The sequence below is a fragment of the Lissotriton vulgaris genome, chromosome 10 (genome assembly GCF_964263255.1).
Source record: "Lissotriton vulgaris chromosome 10, aLisVul1.2, whole genome shotgun sequence".
Lineage (NCBI taxonomy): Eukaryota > Metazoa > Chordata > Amphibia > Caudata > Salamandridae > Lissotriton > Lissotriton vulgaris.
In genome coordinates, this window is record NC_141698.1 from 853578100 (window position 1) to 853597777 (window position 19678).

The 19678-nt window shown below is 42.0% G+C and overlaps 1 protein-coding gene across 2 annotated transcripts in view; it reads right to left on the reverse strand.

Moving 5' to 3' along the window:
* Nucleotides 1–19678, reverse strand: part of ADAM22 (ADAM metallopeptidase domain 22) — a 1128810-nt gene that overhangs the window by 301233 nt on the left and 807899 nt on the right. For both annotated transcript variants that reach the window (XM_086941795.1, XM_086941794.1), the window contains exon 15: nt 4702–4801. In XM_086941795.1, the coding sequence (XP_086797921.1) occupies nt 4702–4801 (100 nt within the window). The remainder of the gene's footprint in view (nt 1–4701; nt 4802–19678) is intronic.

The window sequence follows — 19678 nt, forward strand, 5'->3', positions numbered from 1 at the left end:
TGCTTTGCTTTAAGCTGACAAAAATGAGTTGCACAAAGCTGCTCTGTAAAGGCCCATCACTAACATGGTTTGTCATTTATATTTTAGCTGGCAGAAGGTGTCAAAAGGGAAGAAAGTTCAAATATTCTTCAAACCCCTCACCCTCACTTCTAATAGTCACACTGCATATACTTGTACATGCTAGTAAGTCCAGCCTGGCCAGAATATTTATTTATTTATTTCATTTGTAAAGCGCTCTGTTACCAACCGGTGTCCTGGTGCTGTATTGATAGCTCCCCTGGGTTCGAGCCTCCTGCCTAGTGAGAGAAAAGCCAGGTTTTTAGACTTTTCCGAATAGTATGTTTGGCAACCATTTATTTGATTGCATTTTTAAAACGGTCACAGAACGTAACTGCAATGTTTAAATATGTATAGACATATTTTAAAATGGCCAATTTAATAAAATTATTTTGAATAAATATGAGTGGGGCCCGATATTTTTATTCCCCCACTGGGGGGGGGGGGGGAGGGGAGGAGGGGAGGTTATAAAAAGTTTGAAGACCACTGCTCTATGGCCTCTATTAGTAGGTTCAAACCAGCAGGTTTCATGGTTTTGTATATCTCCAAAATAATTCTCTATTTTACTTGTGAAAATGCGCTGGCTGCTTTAATTAAATAGCAAGAAATGGAGCATGGATCCATGCCTTTATTAAAATGAGGACTCTCTTCAGATAACCTAGGAAAATCTGCATTACTAACCGGAACTCCCCCCTTTCCTCCTTTTCCATCACCGATGTTTCATTTTCGTGGACGTTTACAAGCTTAGGTTAAAAAAAAAACAACACAGAAATGAAGAAATATAGATCAGTGGTTCAATGAAATTATAAAGAGAAATGTATCACTAATAAAAACTAAATGGGAAAAAAGCGTTACATTTGGAATCAATAAAAAACCACAAATAGTTAAATATGCAAAACAAACGCGTTCCATTAAAACCATTTAAAATCAAAAATATGATAACCAAAATATGAGAGTTAATTAATGATGATAATGAAAGTTATTCTGCACGCCCTCAAGAGGTTGATTGTGTCACGTTACCACCTCTGTCTGATATGTGAGTGTACATAGTCTGATGGATTTTGCGGTTTTGTCCGGATGAAGGATTCTATCTTCATACTTAGAAGGAATTATGACATAAAAAATGTACCTGTTACCGAACGTTTGGTCAAAATTAAACATTCCAAGTCTAAAATGTCAGATGTGGACAATTACAAAGTTTTGGGGAGTTACTTGATAGAAAGTGGTCAATCAGTAAACTATTGGAGTATCGCTACGACGTGGAGTACATCCCGGGAAGCAAGAACAAAGTGGCAGACAACCTGAGCAGGGCTACAGCAATGGAAATAGCCAACGAAGAGAAGGAAATGAGTGAAGAGATGGTGGTATTGATGGAAGACCCGGAGAAAGTAATAGGCAATCAAGAATGGAAGGGAGCGTACAAGGAGGATATGAACATCCAAGAGGTGATGGAACACATAGTGGGAGGATGGCCCGAAAAAAAGCACTTGCGAGGAAACTTAAGGAAATACTACGAAGTGAGAGAGGAACTGTCCCTGGATGACAAGGGAGTGTTTGTATACAGAGGCGATAAGGTGGTACCCCCAGAGGGACTAATTCCTAGGCTACTAGCAATACTGCATGAGGGTCATCTAGGTATCGGAAAAACTAAACTGAGGGCCAAACAAAGATATTGGTGGCCAGGCATGGACATACAAACTGAACGACATGTAAGAGAGTGCGACCAATGCCAGCCAGTGTGCCGATAAGACGATGACTCCATTGAGGCCAGCTTTAGGAAAATTCGCCACCCCGAAGAATCTATGGGAGGAAATCTCCATCGACATATTAGGACCAATATTAGACGACCAAGGGACTCCGAAATATCTGTGTGTCATAGTGGACAGGTACTCTAAATGTCCTGAAGTTCATATCCAAGAAGAGATGGATACGGAGACCATACTTAAGTTCCTCACAGCGACCTTTCTCAGTTAAGGCATTCCCAAGTCCATATTGAGTTACAACAGTCCTCAATTCACATCAGAAAAATCGTTCAAATATATGGAGAGGAATGGGATCATCACCAAACACACGTCCGTATATCACCCAGCTGGAAATGGACAAGTGGAACGATTTAATAGAGTACTAATGGGGTCCATCCAGGCAGCCATCATGATAGGGAAGGACTGGGAAAAAGAGATTTTACACATAATTTGGGCCTACTGTATCACACCCACAAGTACGGGGTACAGCCCCTTCCAGATCCTCAGAGGCAGAGATCCCTTCACTAAAGACAAGTAGGCATGGAAGGAAAAGACGGTTACTAGCAAATGGTCTCCTGCCGTAGTACAGAAAAATTTGGAAAAGGCTCAAACCAAATATACAGAACATTACAACAAAAGGAAAAATGTAAAGGACACGTCCTTGGAAGAAGGAGAATGGGTGAGGGTTAAGCTGGCAGTGTTACAGAAAAAGGGTGACAGTAAATACAGCCGGCCCCTACAAGTAAAAGAGGTAAATGACCGGGCAGCGTTGCTCAGTGATGGGAATGTGTGGTCCCAGGATCGCATGGCTCGATGCAACAAGAACATACAATGGGCTCCTGAAGATCGGGAATAGGGGGCGACAGATCAGAGTACATCAGAGGATGAGCACACCTCCCAGGAAGGAGACATGGCAGGTGCAGAACCAGGGTTGGAGCAAGGAGGCAGCGAAACTCCCAGAGCAGAGATACAGAGTCGAGAGAGGAGAGAGACGTCTTGCAGAGAGAGTCTGTGTACCCAAGAAGGTAGAGAGGGGGGTCCACGGTGACCAGCGGGAGAAAAGTGACGTCCACCCCGGTAAGATGCACAAGGGGGGGCCGATTGATTGTAAGAACTTTCAGGTTCCGAGACTATGAGATGGGTGAAGGACAGTAATACCCCCAAACCTGCTTTAATCCATGTGATACAAAAAGGGGGAGATATGTAGGGTTCTTAGTCTAGTGTTCACACTACGTGATGACATAGCGTGAACGGCGGCCATTTTGGGTCATGCGCGAGGAGCACGAGATCGGGCGCCGGAGCTGATGAATTAAGCAGCAAGCTTGGCGCTTTTCGTGGAAAGATAAATGCTTAAATAAATAGCGGTTATCAAAGCCTACAGTGTCCTGTCATCCTTGAGGGATAACACAACCTCTACACAGTGCACAGTGTATCCAGTTGTTGTGGCTTGAAACAGGCTAGACAATGCACAAGGAGAATATTAGACAGGATCTCTGTCACACCTAACACTCATATACCACCCAAACCAACTGAAGAAGTGAGAACGGATGTATTTATGAACACAGGAGAAAATATCAAATGAGTAATCCTTAAAACTCGCATTACAATTAATTCGTCAGACTTCCCTTAGAGCAGTAATACTCCATGTAGGGGCAGGGGACGTATGCGGCCCTCATGACCTTCACACGCGACCCCCTGGGCAGCAGTAGCACTGGGCTCCTGTTTACTCGACTCCACACTATTATTAATAAATGATAAACAGGCAAGTATTTGTTTAATGGATAATTAAAGTTAAAGAAAGGAAGCAAATAGGGCGTCCTGTGCACCTTAACTTTAGGATCATCTTCATTTTTGTAGTCATCTTGCAGCAACAGTGTAAAAATATGATAAAGTCTCTTCAGAATTCAAAACATATATTTCATTAACATGCAGAACCGTTTCACCTTAGTATTTCAGATTATCTGCGCATTGAGAAGTATTTTTTAAAAGTGATAGTTTTCACACATTAATTTATAAAAATTCCTTTTTCCCCCCACTCTGAGAACAATGACAATAATGAGACGCAAGTCGGTTGTTATGTGCGCTATTTGGGTCGCCTGGGTTCCTAATATACATGAACAACATTATAGTTTATGTAATCAAACACAAGAGAAAGTTTTGTACAGTGCACATCCTGAATTCATGTATTTCCTGATCCTTTTTTGTGTGATAAAGAAGAAAACTGAGGGAAAGTGACATAAATAAATGCACAGGAACACCCAATTTGATTACGTGAGGAAGCCCGTATTAAAACCTGGTTTTCTGGTTTCACATTGTGCAATTAAGACACTAGATGTAAATACTACCCTTCCCAGCACCCACCTTACCGCCAACACCCCATGCTCACAAGCCCCCCACCACCCTGCAGGCATCAGTGCGGCCTCGGTCACTTCAAAGACCAAACGTTTTGGCCCCTGGGAAAAGGTTTGTGAGTACCCAACCCTTAGAGTAACATCACCGCTGCCTAGAGAGGTGCACCTCTCCATAAACCCATCTTCACTTTCAGGGCTGCTCTAGCATTTATTTAGAGATGTTTGATGATAGAAAAAGGACGTACGTGTTGCACTTCATGAATTGCACATACAGTATACCCTCTTTTGAGAGCTTATTGTGAATACATTTACATCTATACTTTAAGCTGATTAGCATCAGCAGACGTGTGTTAATTCCAAAGATCGACAGTTATCAATTATGGATGTTAGCAAGTAGCAGCAAAACAGCAATAAGGAAAACAAAGAATTGTGTTTTAATGAAGACACTACTCCATAAATTCTGAGTTCAAGTAGATGATCTGTGAAAAATGAAGATATCAAATTTAGTGTAAACTTACAGCATCCAAATTCCCATTTTTTTATGTAATTACCTTTGTTGGTTTATTGAAAAGGCAAGCTCCACCACCACTATTTAAAAAGTCATGGTACTCCTCAATATTACACTTGGAGAACTTGCTAGGAAGATAATATCTGTAAAAAACAAAATACAAAAAATAATAATTTAGTCGTTGTTCTCGTTTAACAAGTATACCTCTAAAAACATTACTGAAGAAGTTTCTGAATTTAAAAAATATTATATTCTAAATCAAATCAAATTATAATATTAAAATTTAAACATTCAACTTAAAGAGTTCTTATGGTTTCCACAAACAAACTAAAATATCAAGTATACAGAGTAACACAGCAGAGTAAAGACCATAAACAACCCCCCACAAAGCTCAACATCTGTCAGCCTTTACTCTCTGCACACCTGTAAGAGTTACTATCTTTTGAAACATTCTCAATAAAAATATAGACATTTGGTGTAATGAGGAAATTAGGCATATCATGAACGAGTCTTGATTAAATGTATATGTCTAAGTAAAATCCTACAGCAATACATGTAACTGACACTCGTTGCATCTAACAGTATATAACAGTATTTTCATGTTTCTATGAAGCTAATTCCATATTATTTTGCCTTCATTTTCCAACATCCAATATGCAGTCTTAACTAAGTTTGGAATGTATATGCATAATCTACTACAGGAATTTCTTTTGTCACAATATTAATGAAGAAATTCCACCCAGCAAGAGATGAAAATAAATATCTAATCTATTACTCTTGGGAATTTGTTAGAATTGATATGGCCATGTAAAGACTGCATAGGACATCAATAAGATTTGTTCAGCAAACCATGATGTAGCATAAACAATTATATAACTCCATATTTTAGAGATGGCGATGTCACATATCGAAATGGGTAACTTGATTAAAATAGAATGCAGGTAATTCTCTATTTTGAAGGCTATCAGAACAAGCATTAGTAATGCATTGGTTTCGCTTCTGTAATGGAGAGAGAAAGAGTTCCCTGACAGATAACATAGGAGTGGAAAGGATGTGGCGCAGCAGCCAGAACTGCTGACTAGAGAGCTGGAGATCTCAGATCGAGTCTCTGTGGCACTGCGCAACATCCTGTGATTCTATGTTATGTTATGTTATGTTAATAACTTTTATTCGGCGCACAGCTGCCCCAGCGAAGGGGCGTCCTGGCGCCTGATCAAGTACCACAACACAACAGGTCAGAACTGAAAAGAAAGGGAATCAATCAGCAGAGGCAAACAGGTGGGTTTTAATAGCGCGTCTGAAAGAAGTCAGGCTATTTAGGGCGCGAATATGGACAGGAAGGGAGTTCCATAATCCAGCCGCCAAAACACGAAAGGAGCGTCCTCCCATCCTGCTCAGTTTGAACCTAGGCTTAATCGCCAGATGGTGGGATTCCGACCTGAGAGACCGCGTGGGGACATAGGGAGAGATAAGGCCCGCAAGGGCAGGAGGAGTGGAAAGCTTCAGAATCTTAAATGTTAGACAGAGAGCCTTAAATTTGATTCTCTGTCTGACCGGAAGCCAGTGAAGGGAGGTCAAGACAGTAGTGACAGAACAACGTCTCGGGAGGCCTACAATGGCCCGTGCAGCAGCATTCTGCACCCTCTGAAGCCTAGTAGCCTCAGCCTGATTAACTCCAAGCAGCAGTTCACTCCCGTAGTCCAGCCGGGAAAGGATAGAGGCCTGAACCACCAGTTGCCGAGTAGGAGGGTCGAAGAATTTGAGGACAGGTCTCAGTCCTCGCAGAATACCAAAACAGGTAGCTGCAGTCTTCTTTGTGTGGCTGGTAAAAGAAAGGTTAGAATCCAGCCAAACCCCCAAGTTCTTAACTTCGGCCGCTGGGATGGGGGACACCCCCAATTCAGGAGGCCACCACTGATCTCCCCAAAGTTCCGCCTGCTTCCCTAGAATCAGGACCTCGGTTTTCTTAGCATTTAGCTGTAAGCAATTACTGCGCATCCAATTTGCTACAGCTATAAGTCCTGCGCGGAATCTGGGCGCGGTCACCTCAGGGTCCCCACTGAGTGTCACCGCCATCTGCGTGTCGTCGGCATACGATGTCATGGTAAGGCCACATTGCCTGACGACAGCGGCCAGCGGTTTCACATAAAGATTGAACAAAGTGGGGCTCAAGGCAGAACCCTGAGGGACTCCCAGTCCCAGAGAGTGGAAAGAGGACTGGCCAGGTGGAATAGCCACTTTGAAAAACCGGTCCGAAAGGAAAGAGCGGAACCATTGAAGAGCCTTCCCCTCAATACCCACTTCCTCCAAGCGCCGCATCAAAATGTCATGAGACACTGTGTCAAACGCGGCGCTCAGGTCTAACAATAGGAGTTTGTTCGATGTTTGTGGGGGCGCACCAAATAGAAGTCGAAACAAAACGTTTCATTTAGGTAGTAGAAAAATTCTTTATTTATCTTTATCCATTCTTAAAATACAGATCACCAAGTAGTGTACAAAAAGGTCAGCCAACGCGTTTCACTCCCTACCAGGGAGATTCTTCAGGGCACTGCGGTCTTTTCTGCCAACGTGGGGTGAGGTAGTTCCCTTTTTCAAACTATTTCCTTATCGATCCTGCACTTACTTATTCTTATATCGATCTTTTTCCAGTGTAGTGTATTTCTTCCCTTATATGTCTCCACGCTTCCAATGTTGGCAGTTGCTGCCTCAAATTAGTTCAGGAAATCCAATTATTTCTTTCCCTGCCCTTGTCTATATGGGGTCATTGTGATACTGAATCTTCAGCGTTTAGAATCTTCACCGTTGCGGCAAGGCTGGCTCCAAGCTGGAGTCGCCATATCGAAAACCGCCTTGCAAATCACTTAATCTCTCTGGGTGATAAATTGTTATGTGAGTATGCTGCAATAGTAAAAGGCAAAACTTTATGAAAATATAGTTCCACCAAAGCGGATGTTAAGAGTATTTCGGAGTCGGGAAACTGGTAAGAGAAGCAGACGAGGAACAAGCTTTGGTAAATGCTGGAAATATGCTACAGCGAATAGAAATGGAGGAAAGGTAAGGGTCACACACAGGAAGCAATGAGAAGCCAGGAAAGAGAGGAGGCAGGATGTAAGTCCCTTTTAAGTTTAGATTAAAAACAAATGATTTCTGAAGTGCTGTGCAGGTGAAACCTAAAAATGAATTAATGGAAAATGACAATTTATTAAAATGTTCACCTGTGATAATACCATACAAAAGATGTTCATTTCCAACAGGGGGCATGATCAGCGGGTGTGAGCATGATGGGACATATCAAGGTAAGTGGTGATTGACCAAGCATCTTCTACAACTTAAACAACCTGATAGAGCAGATATGTCAAAGGGCTCATTGCTCTTACTCCGGGGAGTAGGACAGTCTAGTTGGAGTGTTTTGCATTCCTACAGATGTTGGTTGGCAACATTGAATATGACCAATGATTAAAAGGAAGTTGTCTTATATTCATTCAGTCAGAACGTCTGTACTCTTTTCAAGTATTGCCTGAGTATGATATAGCATTATGGTCTTAAATGTGTATTAAAACATATAGGTAGGTCAACAAGACAACAGATCCTCCCGACAAGCAGTAACATTTATATCCTCAAAGCAATTAATTAGTGTTTTAATTCTTCTAGGTTTCTTGACAACTCTTATAGCAGACAGATAGCAATGTGATTTTCTTTTGCACTTCTCTTCACGAAACAGCCAACACATTTCGCTCTCTCGCTGTTTCCTGGCCTGAGGCTTTTCTAGGTTGCAAAAGAGGTCATTAAAAAAATACATGCATTCAAAGAGAATGAGAATGGGCACTATTCTGCCACTTTATAGACCTGGATAGCTGTCAGCTTAAAAGGTAATTTCATATGCCAGCAGGAGACTGATGGAAGTTGATTGTGCCAATTCACAACAAGAAAAGAAAGTCTGGCTGCACTATGGGTAAGTGACTTTTCACCATAGTGATAGTCCACCAAGTCCTACTAACATTGAAGCTTTCCACCTGCCTTCAAAAGATGGGAGATATGGCTACTGCAGCTAGTGACAAGCAAAGGGGCACTGTCCTTTGTTCCTGCAGCCAGCACTGTTGGTCTGAGGAGAATACCAAGTCAACTGTGAGTGCATCACCGGTTTAGGCTTTGGCTGATTCTGCCTTTATCGTCTGTTGAATTAAACAATATTTCCCCTGCTGGTTCAAGGTTCTTCACACACAGTGGTGTACTCCTTCTTCGTTTTCTCTAGAATTGGTCTAGAAATGGCTGCTGCCATCAAGACTACCCTATAAATGAGAACAAAACACAAAGAAGGAAAAACTGTGAATACAATCATGGCAGCATCAGAGTAAAGATGACTAACAAGTTAGATAAAATGATGGTGTCCATCAAAAATGCCAGAACTCCATAGAATGAGAGACAGGCAGGCCCATGTAGATGCCTTCCTCAGGCACTACCTAAGATCAAAAGAGTGGACATATAAACAGCTGTTGGAAAAAGTCAACTGCCGTTCAGAACACTCCTCAGTGAGACAGGCAGGCACCTGAAGCAGTCCACAGACTTCTGAAGAATCTAAAGGACATCCATGAATCCAGAACTAATGCCAACAGCAAGCACACTTTGGGTACAAAAAGGGCAGCGCATATCTTGTGTATTCCATCTTGTCACTGTAGCACCAATCCATGGGCAAGGAATAGGACACAGATGGGTCAACGCCCCAGGAAAGACATGTTTGAAAATTGAATCTAAGGGCCTCCAAGGATGATATATGAATAAGTAGTATCCCATTCAAGTGATGCACATGGAGAGTGAATGAATATGTATCATTGCCTATGTCATTTACACCTTACATATCAGATTGGGCCAGTGAATGAAAGTGTATTTTCATTGGAAATTTTAAGTTTGATATCCATTGACAGAAATTTCTGAGACCTTTTGAGTATTATTTATAAAAACATTTGTCAGGGATTAGTGTCAGTAACAATAACAAATAAGAAATGTTGGCCAGATTTAGATATCGAAGTACGGGTTACTCTGTCACCAATGTGGCAGATATGCCATCTGCCGTATTACAAGTGCATTATAACCAATGTGATAGATATACCGTCTGCTGTATTACAAGCACATTATAATCAATGTGACAGATATCCCGCACACCGTATTACCAGCACATTATAACTAATGGCACTTGAAATACATTGGTCAAGGCATCTGCCACGTTTGCGACAGAGTAAGCCATCTGCTGAACTCTAAATCAGGCCCTAAGTGTTAGTGGTATTCAAGCATTTAAATTGTAACTAACTAGAGTGTGCGATTTGTATATGTAATGAAAAAACTTATTTTATGCCAGTATAGTAATTAGCTTTATATAGTGTAAGAAGTTTTCTTTCGCTGAAGGACCTAGTTTAGTACATTAGATTTCTTCACATAAAATTTTCTGACATTAATATCTGCAAAGAAAGATAATTCAATCTATAAACCACAGACCACCACGGAACTCTAACTATAGAAATTTACTTTAAAAATAAATAAAATTAACGTGTCCTTGTGTAATATAACTGGTGGTCATGTGAAGCGCTCTGATACCCGATACCTTCGTGTCAAGTTTGTGCTATATAAAACTCTGGAAATAAAAAGATTTAGCCTTAGTAGGGTTGCCATTGCCTTGCATCAGTGAAATCTATTTTAATTTGTTTTAAATCCCGCTTTGTAAACTGTGTGGTGTTTTTTGTTGATGTAAGCGGGCACATTTTTTTCGCCCTTCAGCTCCCGGAACGTTTTTTTTTTTGCCAGTGATCAGGCAGCTTCCCAAGGGTCAGCTGATGCTCAGCAAGGCTGACTGGTGGGCGGAGGGGGTGCGGCTACTTATCACATCCTAGCGTATAACCGGCAGGGTGGGAAGAGAGGAGGTTGGCTGGCAGTGATTAGCCAGAAGCACCTTGCCACAGAGGTTGTAGCTGTGGAAGGTATGAATGGGGCTGTGGTCCTGGGGGTTAAACTAGTTTTAAAGACCTTTTGCATGGTGATGGTGATAGTTTACTGCCCACCCCGGACAACCCCCCTCTTCAATGAGCTTTTCATTGAATTAGTGAGTGATATCTGCTCAAGGTATCATCAAATGGTAGTGGTGGAGGACTTTAACTTCTGGTGGGATCTGGTACCAAGAGAGCCCCAGGCGAGTGGGTTCGGTGAATGGATGGCTATTTTGGGTCTACAGCAACTACTGGAATCTCATTAGACTCAATGTGGGCGACTCAACTGTCAGTCAGGATACCCTATAGCAGGTCGGATCATTATCAGATCAAATTTATAATCCTCTTGCCTAGTCAACCAGTGCGTCATCCACAAGAGCGGCGGATGGTATGGAACTGGGCAAAAATAAACGAAACCCGTATGGGGAGGATTAAAGGAAGCAATGCACTTGTTGAACAACACAGAGGATATTGATCAGGAAAGAGTGTGTTTTGTAGTTGGGATGCAGGAGGCCATAGACAAGGTGGCTCCGGTTCAGAGGGAAAGAGTAAGGAATAAAGGCAAGCGGGCACCCTGGTATACCCCCGTGCTAAGAGAAGGGGAGCAAAAACTGCACCAATATGAAAGGAAATGGTGGACGCGGTATGAGCCGGAGGCACTGAAGGAGTACAAAGCGAAGCTGGGCATATATAAAGGAGCGATTACCGTGACTTAAACAGAGTTTTAAGAATTAAGGATCACTGAATCGAGCGATACTCAAAGAAAGACATTTAAAGTGCTGAGGGAGTTAAGCCATATCAAAGAAGAGATGGCAGGGCTAGATCCAGAGGACTGTAATAAGATGTAGGACTTCTTTTTGAAGACAATTAGCGATATTCTAACGGAAGAAAGAAACACTCGGCTCAGTACCTGCCCACTATCTAGGCTACCTTTTCCAGCTAAAATCGTGAAACAACATGTAAACAAAATCCTTGAAGAATTTATAGAGGAGCATCAATTGCTCCATTCTTGCCAGGCATGTTTTCAGGCCCATCAAAGCACGGAGCTGGTTGATGCTTTCTGTATTGGACGAGCTCAGGCTGGCAGCTGACAGGAACAAGTCCTCCATATTGATTCTATTGGATCTTACAGCTACATTTGATGTGGTTGACCATCAAGTGCTTACGGACCGATTATGGGTGCAGGGAATTACAGGGTCTGAGCTTGAGTGGATTTCTTCATTCCTGAAGGGCCGGTCTCAGAAGGAACAGTTGGGTTGCTATGTCTCCAGAGAAAGAGTACTCCTGTGTGGGGTTCCCCAGGGATCTGCTTTGTCCCCACTTCTATTTAATATATATCTATTGTTTGGTGGTGGCACTAGCACAGCTAGAGTGCCAACTGTTAAATTATGCAGATGACACCCAGCTGATCCTGCACATTGATAACTCTAGGCAGGTGCAGTTGAACGTGCAGAAGAGCCTTAGGTTCACGGTGAACTGGATGACAGCTAACTCTCTCAAAGTGAATCCAGACAAGATGGAGGTCTTGGCAGTCACTACTAAAGGTAACCTATGCAGGAATAGTTTTCGGCCTCGGAAGTTAGGTGCTGCCCCTAAATCCCTGCCAGTTGTGAAAAGCCTTGGTATTAAGTTGGATGGAAATCTGTCTGACAGGTGGCGACAGTGGTGAAAAGCTGCATGGGCCTACTAAGGCAGCTTCGGAAATTAGTGCCTCTTCTATCCTTCTAAATGATGCGAACAGTGATGGCAACACTGATTGGTCCGTGGTTGGACTATGGCAATGCCTTGTACATTGGGCTCCCAGACAAGTTGCTGGGCAAGTTCAAGTAGTCATGAATGACTCAGCAAGAATAATATATAATTTACCAAGACCGGGCGCATGCTTCCCCACTGCTACAACAATTGCACAGGGTCCCAGTGAAACAGAAGGCCAGGTTCAAAGGCTTATGTATTGCATTTAAGACCCTGTATGGGACGGTACCAGCGTATATCGAGGACCATCTATGGCGATATGTAACTGGATGCTTTCTTCGTTCCTCTGAGGCAATTTTGTTAACCTGTAAACCTTTTAACAAATAGACCTTGGGCAGCCGGGCGTTCTCCGTTTTGTTACTTCAGTTGTGGAGTGGACTCCTAGAAGGTCTGCGAAGAAAGAATGCCCTCCTTCAATTTCGTAAGAGACTGAAAACCTTTTTGTATGAGCAGGCCTTTGGTGGAGTCTGACCAAATCTCTCTGCCAAGTATTAGCTGGTGCCAGGTGGTTAATCCCTTAGATAAGTGCGAAGAGACCGATGGTAATTACGTGCTATATAAGTGGTTCTCATAACATAACATTTACAAAGACTTTGTGGACACTGCTGCAAAAGTGATGCAAAGCGGCTCACGTCTTGGAAGGGTATTCCCTTTCCAGTGTTGGAAAGTACACTATGCTCTGTTTTGCACCGCTTTGTGTCAAGAGGCCACTTTTTGATGCAAAGTCCTATGGGCAACTTCTGTCAGCTGGACTTTGTCTTCAAAAATAAAAGAAATAATAAAAAATAAAAACCTCCTCCGTGAAGCCATATGTCTTCCCCCTTAGCGGTTGACTGCATTTGAATCTGCTCGCCACTACCTCTGACAGAAGACAGCTTCCTGGTTGAGGAAAAAGTTCTTCTTAATCATGTTTGTTAATAAGCTAGGTCGAGGTCCATTTTCGAACGTTATGTACCGTGGTCCTAGACAGACAAGACATGAAAGATTCTATGCCAGTACAAAGGCGCAATACTTTGGTAGAGCAGCCTTGACCTGCTGAAAACTCTCAACACTTGAAAGGCACCTCAACCTATGAACAAAGAAAGGATTATAGGGAGAGGATGTGGTCTAATGGCCAGAGTGGTTTATCTCGAAGTTGGAGAACCGCGTTCGAGCCTTGGCTGGGCCGTTCAACATCCTGTAATGCTGGACAAATTACGTAATCTCCCCTTGCCTAACAAAATGAATGTGTACGTCTCTAAGGCAACGGGTGCGCATGTAAAGCGCTCGGATAGTTTTGGGTAAAGTTTGCGCTATATAAAACTCCCAAAAAAAGTTACGCTTTGACAGTGAGGACTGCATCCAATTTGGGTGCCAAAACTGTCTTTAAATTCATCGGGTACAGCTGCTTTTATTCAGCATTTTTTTCACATGTGGTACACCATTCACTTCAAAGAATTTCTAAATGACAGTCTATGTTCCCTGTTTATCAAAGGTTACTTTACCATCATTCTTTTAATGAAACTCGTGAAACACAACAAAATCAAAGTAAATACTTGTTAAATAGGCAGAATTGATGAGCTGAAACACTTTGCGATTCTATTGTTTCCCAGCTCTTTCATCATTTGTGCTAGTAGGCAAATAACTTCTCCTGCATTGTGTTTCCTCAATCCCTCTTTTAACCTGTGGTTTAATGGATGGAGGCTGTGGTAGTTGCATAAAGGGCTCAAAGGGAACAGGATAATGCGTTGAAAGAAAAACTTAAAATAGAACATCTTCAAACACCACTCATGATGATAGAAAATACCTTCAGAAGGACAATGGCATTTAGCACAGCGACACAGGCATTCCTGTGGCATTAGACTCAGAGCCAACGCGCAAGCAATGCATCAATGATTTTAATAGACACTTGAGGCAGATGAGCCATCATATTATGCATTCTCCAAGGTTTCAACACATATTGTACCATCCAAAACATATTTGTAACAAGAAAGCAGAGAAGATGTATTATCGAAATCTACTGAAATGTTTGAGGACCTAACTTTGCTAAAATAATTTTTAGGGAATTGTAAATGATGCTTTTTATGGGCAATCTGAGTTGTTTTTTCTTAGCAGCATAATCAACCCAAAAAAGAGCTTTTTTGGAACTGCCTAGAGACAGCTTTAGTTGTAGGAAAGAACTCTTGTGATCTACACAGAGCAAGGTGCATAACTCAGCTATCCTCAGCCAATGGTTGTGGTATGAGTCATTCACACTGATTACCTCAATATCCAGGGCCACTGGTTCTTTGCAACTGTCATTCACCTCTGATGCAAGATCTGACCCACACTGGCATCCAATGACATTCTCGGTTGCTTCTTCAATGTAACTTGGTGGAGTCTTAGCAGACAATTAATGCCATAGTCAGGCCTATTGAAAGGGAGACCCGAATATGGATATTGAGACCACAATAACAGCGAGCACCTAAGGGCATAGGGGGCACTGCGTCACAATAACCAGTATTCGAGGAACTTAAGAATATGTGCCTGAGGATATATATTCAGGATCAGTATGTCCTGACTTTCCCTTCTCATTAACATTTGAATTAAATATCTGTTCCTGCAGCCAAAATAATCTGCATTTGAGTCACTGGTTCCTCCTGTAGTAAGAGGTGAACGCCCAGCTGATGGAAAGAGCTATTTCTACACACCCTTAACAGATAGGAAATGAACAATTGACCAACAAACACAGAGGCTAGGTGTTACGTTCTTAACAGATGGCTAGGCAAGAGTGATCTGATGCCAGCTGTGTTATCAACATACATCAATAAAATGGCATCCAAATTCATGAGCTTAAACTAGATTATTTTACCGCGTGTAAAACAGAATATTTTATGGGCATTTAATTTGAGTAAAGAACTCAAAAAAATTGATTTATATTCTAGTTATCTGTTGGAAATTAATTTGATAGATGAGGTATGCAATGTGGCAATGTGCACATCAACATACTCCACCCCAGAAACAAGCAATGCCCTTATAGGTCCCTATTTCAAAACATAACTCTTTTCACAATCTGAAGTGCCAGGCCAACAGACATTGTCAAACAATTCACGATCTGTTTAACACAACCATAAAAATGATCTTGTAATCTCTGCCTGGAGAGACCCATCAAACATTTTAACCCCTTCGCCGCGGGGCTAATTCCCCGCGCCGAGGGGGGAGGGGGGCCGCACACGGCGCCGTGGTGCTGATGACGAGCCCAGGCTCGTCATGCAGCACGGTGCCAGTGTGCTGGTGACGAGCCTGGGCTCGTTATGCAGCACGGTGCCCGTGTGCTGGTGACGAGCCTGGGCTCGTCATGAGCCCGCCCGCGCAATGGAACGCTCAGCACAGCGGGGGAATTATCCCTGCGTGTGAGCGTTCCACGGCTCATGACGAGCCCAGGCTCGTCACCAGCACACAAGCACCGTGCTGCATGACGAGCCTGGGCTCGTCATCAGCACAGAAGGGGTTAATGAGACCCAAAGTATACGTGACATGAACATAAACTCTCCTTCTAGCGACGCCAAGGGTGTGATTCACAAACTGCACTTTATAGTAAGTTTTGAAAGACTATAAAATGTACTGCAGAGTGTACGTTTTGCTCATACTTAAATGTGTGGAGTTCTCTACCCTGACCGCAGAGTGTCTGCATATGTAAGTATATATTTGAGTAATAAATGTGGGAGGGACAGAGGGGAGTGGGTGGGAAAAGGGGCAGTCTTACTACTAAAAGGGATAAGGAAAGAGTAAATGGGGTTTAGGGAGGGCAAAGGAGGGGTTTAGGGAGGGAAGTCACCCATCCACATAGGAGTAAAGCAATTGCATTACTCTGGCGGTGGAGACATGTAAGTTGCACTTACTATGGTCAGATCTGAAACAGGATACGTGTACTAAGCCCCTTTTCTTTGTATTTGTTAGAGATTTTACAGTCTAAAACCATTCCGATTGTATCTGTCAAAATAAGCTCCTTCCTATGGTGTTTGTTACGGCATTCACAATAAAACCCCTTTATTTTGTATTTGACAGAGAAGTCGTAATGTAGCCTTTCCTGCTATATTAGTAAAATGTAACACTAATCAAAGCCCTTTCCTGCATTATTTGACTCAGTTCTTTGTTAACAAGGTCCCTATCCGTTATTAACAATAGAACTACTTCTTAGGAAGATTAACACAACTATTATTCAAATACATGCAGAGAAGATCAGCGTGTGGACAAACCCACAACCCCTCTCTTAGTGGCAAATCTTATGCCTCTTTTTCCGGTCATTGCATAAACCCTCGCAAATAGTGGCGTCGTCAAGCCATGCCTACAAACTAATGAAATTAAAAAGATCAGGGTTTGTCAGAATGGGTAATCAAAATCCTTGCCTGCCAAGGTAATCTGTGAGAATCCATGTTATAACATAAAGTCTATAGTGAAATAACAATCTCCATCTATAAAGGACTATTGGCTTTAAAATACAAATTTCACAATAAATAATTCAGGCCTGCTGCCTTTGGCAAAACTTTTCATAATAAGCTGTCAGACCTAAGGCATCAGACATAACCTTTCTTGATGAAGCATATGGGCCTAAAGTATTGATAATCGACGTATTACAATATGTAACTCAAATCTACCTATTGAGCAAAATCTGTGCAAGATAAGCACTCTCTTTCAGTGGAAGCATATAACTTTTTCCAATCAAACCCAGTGGGAAGGAAGATCAACATGTGGACAGATCTCAAGACCCAAATCAGTAGTACTTCTAAAAGCTCTTTTATTCTGTTGATCACATAAGCTCATGAGACGGTTGCACTGTCAAACCAGACCTAAAATAATTATAAATCTGATGTTTCTATAGTTATTATATTTAAGTTCTTCTTCTTTGTACTTATGTTGGGCACAGCCGCATCTGAACTCATTTAAGTCACATTTGATATGTCCATAGCTGTGCCACCATGCCAGAATGAACTTGAATATGGTACTTTTCTGATGGCTTTAAATAAGTTAGTTACCCTATATCCTCTGTTTACCATGATCCTACATAAGAGTTAATAATGTAAACAAGCAACTCATGCATAGCAGACATAGAAGACACCATAACACGAATAGTTAATTCCATTAAACCTATGGAATCCCAAAAATAAATGCTTCAGACAAACATTTTGTGAGGTATGTTGGTTTACTCTGAAGTACTTTGTAAATGTTGAGCATTTTCACCCTATGTAAGCCCTAGCAGCTAGAGGCACATCCTAAAAGCACGCCCTCCAGGGGCTGTAATGCATAAGTAATAAACAGCTTTAGCAAATGATCTGTTATCAGCCTAGCAACATATAGAATAAACAAGAATCTCCACAGAACAAAAATTCAGGGGAGCCTTTGCAAGTGTTGGGAGGGTTTAAGCAAGAAAAGAATGTGACGTGACAGGAACCAAGGGTGTCAAAGAGTGCCAACACTTGCAAATGTTAGCTCATAAAAGAAAAGCAATGCTAACCTTAACAAAAGCCAAAGTGATGCAAAGCCTAGAGAAATTCGCAAGAAAAATAGTTAACTTCCACATTCATATTCAACAACCAAATGCCAAATCAGTAGCTGCCATTCATGCTGAAACCAAACAAACGTAAATCAGAGATAACAGTAATAAACATTCATTATATGATTCAGCCATTGCAGGGAAGAGTGTCAGGACGAGATGCGAAATGCTTGAATCTCTTAAAAGACAAGAACATTCGCTCAAGGAGTGAAAATGTACATATCAGGAACATGAAAGCGGAAGCTCAGGGGAACATCAAAACAAGCCGGGAGAGCGTGGGCATAAAAATAGGTAATGAAGAGGCATGTTATCCTTGTCGACTGTGTGACTAAGGGACATGCTTCCTGCCTTCTGTGTGGGGAACCAAGATCTTACGATTAGGTAAGTAAACACTCACCTTGCATGTAAGTTAGTCTTGCATGCCCTGTACAGACTAATTGATTGTATTACTGGGGCAAGCAATACACTGACGTCTTGATGAAAGCCCTGGAACCAAGAGGCCTTAACATAGGGTTAAAACATGTCGACAGCAATTTAGAGTCATAGGACCATACCATCCTTACCTCTCTTCTAGATAATTTTAATATATACCCAATCAGACCATTCATAAAGCGAAGCCAGTGTCTGTTTGAGGTATTTTTTATTTATTCTAGATACCCCCAGTTACGATAATACCTAAAGTGATCCCTGGCATATGGTCAAGCCCATCTTGGTTTTTAGGGACCAGGATTAGACCTGATGATGAAGCATGCCACTACTAGAGTGGGCGAGGGTCCTACATTAAGAAAAATATGTCTTTTTCTTCTTTGTCTATAAATGATTGGGAAAGGACACTTTTCTGGATGGGCAAGGGATACCCCGTGTTGGCTAGTACTGATATATTAGAAAAAAGTGTATTTATTTATAAAATGTATTTATTTATAAAATTTCTAAAGCGCACAAATACCTTCCGGTGTCTCGGCGCTAGAGTTCGTTAGGATTGCAGAGAGCTCCCACATAGCTTACTGGTTGAAAAGCCATGTTTTGATGTGCTTCCGAAATATGAGTAGGGAGGAGCTTGATCTGATATTAAGAGGGAGCTCATTCCACAATTTAGAAGCAGCAATTGTGAAGCGCTTATCGCCCCATGTTGCTTTCTTAGTGCGTGGAATATAGAGTAGCTGGGATGCTTCAGAGCGTAGAGAGCGCTTAGGTTTGTATGGAGTAATGGATTTTTTTAAAAAATCCGGTCCGGTGTTATTCAGTGTTTTATAAATGATGCACAAGGCCTTGAACTTTGTACGGCTTCTCACTGGTAGCCAATGAAGTTGGCGAGTGATGGGCGATATGGATGAGAATTTAGGTGTGCCAGTTAAAATTCTTGCTGCAGCATTTTGCACTAATTGTAGTTTGTTCATGACTTGTTCCTGTGCATTCAGCCATAATGCGTTACAGTAGTCAATCTTTGAAAGGACTAGTGTAGACATTAGGGTTTTGCCTGAGTCAGGAGGAAGAAAAGGAAGAAGCTTTTTTACCATTCGCAGAGTGTAAAAGGATGCCGAGACCACTGCATTAGCATGGCTGTGGAAGGTAAGCTTATTGTCGAGTAGAACTCCGAGGTTCCTGACTTTTTTCACAGGGTGAGGAGGATCTCCCAGCTCTGCTGGCCACCAAACTGGTGACCAAGACGGGGTCAGATCACCAAAAAGCATGACCTCCGTCTTGTCAGAGTTTAATTTTAGGCAGTTCTGGTCCATCCAGGTGCAAATTGCTCTCATTCCTTCCTGAAAGTTAGCGGCCAC